At 50.0% G+C, this 4161-nt stretch overlaps 1 protein-coding gene across 4 annotated transcripts in view; it reads right to left on the bottom strand.

The window, feature by feature from the left end:
• Window positions 1-515: 515 nt before the first annotated feature.
• Window positions 516-4161, bottom strand: part of LOC119321491 (interactor of constitutive active ROPs 2, chloroplastic-like) — a 4790-nt gene continuing 1144 nt past the window's right edge. The window contains exons 2-4 of one of the 4 annotated variants that reach the window (XM_037595155.1): window positions 3578-3650; window positions 2859-3036; window positions 516-2567 (exon numbers count right to left, since the gene is read on the bottom strand). In XM_037595155.1, the coding sequence (XP_037451052.1) occupies window positions 924-2567; window positions 2859-3036; window positions 3578-3597 (1842 nt within the window). In that variant the 5' untranslated portion in view covers window positions 3598-3650 and the 3' untranslated portion in view covers window positions 516-923. The remainder of the gene's footprint in view (window positions 2568-2858; window positions 3037-3577; window positions 3651-4161) is intronic. The other 3 variants (XM_037595162.1, XM_037595151.1, XM_037595158.1) reach the window with 3 other exon arrangements.

Raw genomic sequence — 4161 nt, 5'->3', positions numbered from 1 at the left:
TTTTTGAGAATGGTGTCGACATCTTCCTACCATTGTGATCTAGCCGCCGCCGCCGCCACCGCCTCCGGGGCGGCCATGGCCGCCGGTAGCCCTACATTGCTATTCTTCTATGCACAGCGAGTATGTCTTGCATTTATTACACATTTTATTACCTGATATGATCTGCTCGGGGACCTACACATGTGTTACTATCGTTCGCAAGCCGTTTGACAGGATTTTGGTTGATCTATGTTACTTTTGGCACCAGATGATAGCAGTGAAACTCTTAACATTCACACCCACAAATTGCTTGCTTGACAATTTACTGTCATCGTACCTCTAGCTAATCAGGTTTCTCCGTAGCCCTCAACTTCCAAACCATCAACTGTTTACAGGATTACTCACTGTACCAACCTGAACTTTCTTTTGCAGTTTGCATCTTTGCAGGCACAGAATGGACATTATGTTCTTCTGGTTTGGCTCGCCAAACCTATCACAACCATCCTCCTTTATCCGGGATTGGGACAGAATGAATATTATGCATATGCAAAAAACTGAACTGGAACCATTAAGATGGTAAGTACAGGATAATGAAACATCAAGGTGGTCTCTTGCAACATACAGTAACAAACACAGGCATGCAGGCAGCCAAACAAAAGCGGCTGCTCCAGGATCTCATGACACCATAATCCACAGGAGGTTCTCTCTCTTTCAACTAACTGCAAACAACAAGGGACAGATATCCATCTACCATTCCATTCCATTCCATTCCATCCATCATCCCTAGTAACCCTAGAAGCACAGCTACAGATTTCTGCTACTCACCAGCACCAACCTCTACTAGACTACCACTCTGATCACTGACTAGCTCTGGCTGAATCTGGTTATCATCTGGTTATCACCTTACCTTACCTCTCGTCTGTTGAACGGTCTCATGGGCTTGTTCACTTGGGCCCCTTCTTCCACAGCCCGCTCATCCTCCGCAGCACGCCGCTGTTGCGCCGCTTCGGGGACTCCTCGTCCGAGAACGGCGACCCCATCAGCTTCCCGCCGATGGACCCGTTGTACTCCGTGTCGAGCGACCCGGTCCTCTCCACCATCCGGCCGCCATTGTTGCCCGCGAGGGCGGCGGCGGCGGCCTCCGCGGCCTTGCGCCACTGGTCGGACTGCACGCGCAGCCGGCGCAGCTCCGCGTCGGCCTCCGCGCTCGCCGCCTGCGCGGCGTCCAGCTGCTCCGAGGCCCTGGCGGCGCGCCGGCTGCTCTTGTCGGCCTCCTCCGTCACGTACCCGAGCCGCATCCGCACGTCCTGCTCCGCCGCCTTGGCCAGCTCCAGCTCCGCCACCGCCGCCTCGTACCGCTGCTGCACGTCGGCCTCCTTCCTGCCCGCCTCCGACTTGAGGGTCTCGTTCTCCTCCGCCAGGCTCTGCAGCGCATTCTCCTTGTCCATCAGGTTCGCCTTGAGCTCCGCGATGTCGGTGATGGACTTCATCAGCTTCGCCTCCAACTCTGGCTGCATTTCACTCAGCCCATCTGACCTGTGAACATCCTCCTGCGCCTTGCCTGTCAGTGCTGCCTGCGCTGCCATGAGCTCGTCAGTCTTGCTCTTCAGCTTGAGCTCGATATCACACACTTGGCGCGTGCACTCAGACTTGACATTCTCCAGCATCTCATAAACCGTCTTTGTCTCGAAGGCCATCCGAGTTTGCTCCTCCTGGTACCTCATCTCAGCCACCTCAAGCGCCATCCTCAAGTGCTCAATCTCGGGGTCAGGACTTCCACAGCTTCCATTGACGTCACTGATAGGATGCGCGCTCTTTTTCACAACTTCAGTCAACGGACTGCCAAAGCCACCATTGGCATTGCCTGCCTGTGCCTCATTCAGAATTTCATTACCTGCAGCCTGAGCTTTCTTCAGATCTTCCTTGAGCGATGCTTCCCGAGCTTTAGACTCACTGAGCTCGATGTCCTTTGACCTCAGGCATTCCTGCAACCGGGCACCCTCAGCTAGGAGTGTGTCAATGGTGGCCTTTGCGGTCTCAAGCTGCAGCTTGGCCTCAGTTGACATGGCATTCGCATCAGCTGCAGCCTTGTCACTTTCACTGACATTTACTTTCAGGCCTTCAATCGTTGCAAGCCTGAGCTCCATCTCCTGCTTCAGCCCCTCGAGCTCAGAGTCTGCATGCTCACATTGCTTGGCACGGGCTGTATCCGATTGCACCGTCGCCTCCAGCTGCAACTTCAGCCTCTGGATCTCAGACAAGGCCGAGCTGAGTGCAGCGGCATCCACTGACTGCTGTTTCTGCAATGCCTCAAGCTCGGCCTGCCAGGTGCGGTCACGCTCCTGTTGGATCTTGCGCAGCTCCTGGAGACGGGATTCCTCTGCTGCTGAGAGCTCGATAAGCTGGCACTGGGACTCTTCCAGTTTCGACGATGCATCCTGCCCCTGCTTCTTTGCTTCATCAGCCTCCTGCTGTGCTTGGCGCCTTCGTGCCTCTGATGCGTTCAGTTGTTCCTTGGTCTTCTTGAGCTCATCTTGGAGCTGGTTGACCTTAGAGTCCAGCTCAGTTAGCCTACTTGGGCGCTTCTTCTGAAAATTGAATGCAAGACAGTATGAGTTAAGCACTATAAATGAAGCTTGCTGCAAAAGATTCTGCATTTTCCAGTGCTAAACTGATTATAGATGCTAAAGCCTATCGCTACTTGAGGGTGCATTGGAATGTACAAGGCATTTTGAGAAATGGAAGTTCAGTTCTTGTAAAGAACATTGAAGGGGGTACTTTGGAATGTCGACTGTTTTTGAACTGAACAGAAAGCAGCAAATCTAAATCCAGTGAGGGCAATCAGCAACGCAACGACTGCCAAACAAGTAACTTTCTACCTCAGTAACTGGGCTCCGTGGTGAACGGCGCTCAATGACCTTTGGGCTCCTGTCTGTAGGTGTCCTTGTTGGTGTGATCCCTGCAGAGTCAGTTTCGTTCCCTCCGGTTTTCGCCACACGAGACGACCGCGGTGTTGCTGGAGACGTCCTCTGCGGAGCATCTGAAGAGCCATTCCTACTGAACACAGAACGACAAAAAAAACTTAGTATAAAATACATATCTAATGCTAGTATCTGTATAAGAAAGATGAACGGTGCATAATATTAATTACTAGTATGTATGCTCAGCAGCTTTGCATTCCAGTTTGGTTATTCATTTCAAATCAAATTGACAACATTCACTTGCAATAGAAAAAAGATCTATTCTACAGTGCTGCTAATATGCTACCACTAACAGATACTACAAATCATACCACTATCTTATTGGCTTGACAAAGATAAAGAAAGAAAAGGCCTAGTCAACACAAGATCTGTACTGGTAAATATTATTTCACTATGCAGAAGTAAATGGCTATTTTGACCTGCACTGGTCCCAGTACATTAGACACATTTAATACTATGAACGATATGCCATCATTTGGGTACTGCTGTCCACCGAGGTGGTAGACACTGGCTCAGAGACGCACATGCATGTGTAGAAAGGACTACAGATAGATGTGCTTGGCAAACAAACACATGCACAAAAGGGAGGAAGGAAGGAAGAAACACATGGAAGCTACCTGGTTTTTGAGTTCTGCATGATGAGATCCCTCACCAGATCCTTGTGCACTCACTCAACTTCTGCAAAAATCACTACAGAAAGTAAATACATGATTGCTGATTAGCTTGAAATAACTACAGTGTGAGGTCATAAAAAATCACAGGATGCAGATTACTAGCAGTTCAAAGTTCAAAAACCCACAGCAAAGTTGAAATGCCAAGGAAAATGGCATAAGGACTAATTAACCTGACATAGTTACAGTTCATGAAAGCTGAAGAAGAAATGACGCTAGGCCATTCCTCTTTACATCCAAATTAAAAAAGTGCAGCCTCACACGCCCTATAGCCTCAGGCAGAGGTAACAGTACACCAAGCTGCACTGCACACAAGGACTTTGGCCCAATCTAAGGAGCCGTCAGGTTGAAGGAATCCAGCAAACAGCAGCAAACCTACTCCCACTACAAACCTAAAATATTGCAGACATGGCAAACCACCCTTGATTCATGCAACCGGCACAGCGAGCACCATGGGCATCCATTCCTCCTTTCCAGGGTGGGGAACAATAATGTGAGCCACCCTGCCTTTCATGGAAGGGAGTAAAGAA

Source organism: Triticum dicoccoides, chromosome 1B (genome assembly GCF_002162155.2).
Source record: "Triticum dicoccoides isolate Atlit2015 ecotype Zavitan chromosome 1B, WEW_v2.0, whole genome shotgun sequence".
Lineage (NCBI taxonomy): Eukaryota > Viridiplantae > Streptophyta > Magnoliopsida > Poales > Poaceae > Triticum > Triticum dicoccoides.
Note: the sequence above shows the minus strand (reverse complement) of the source record. Positions and strands in the feature narration are given on the sequence as shown.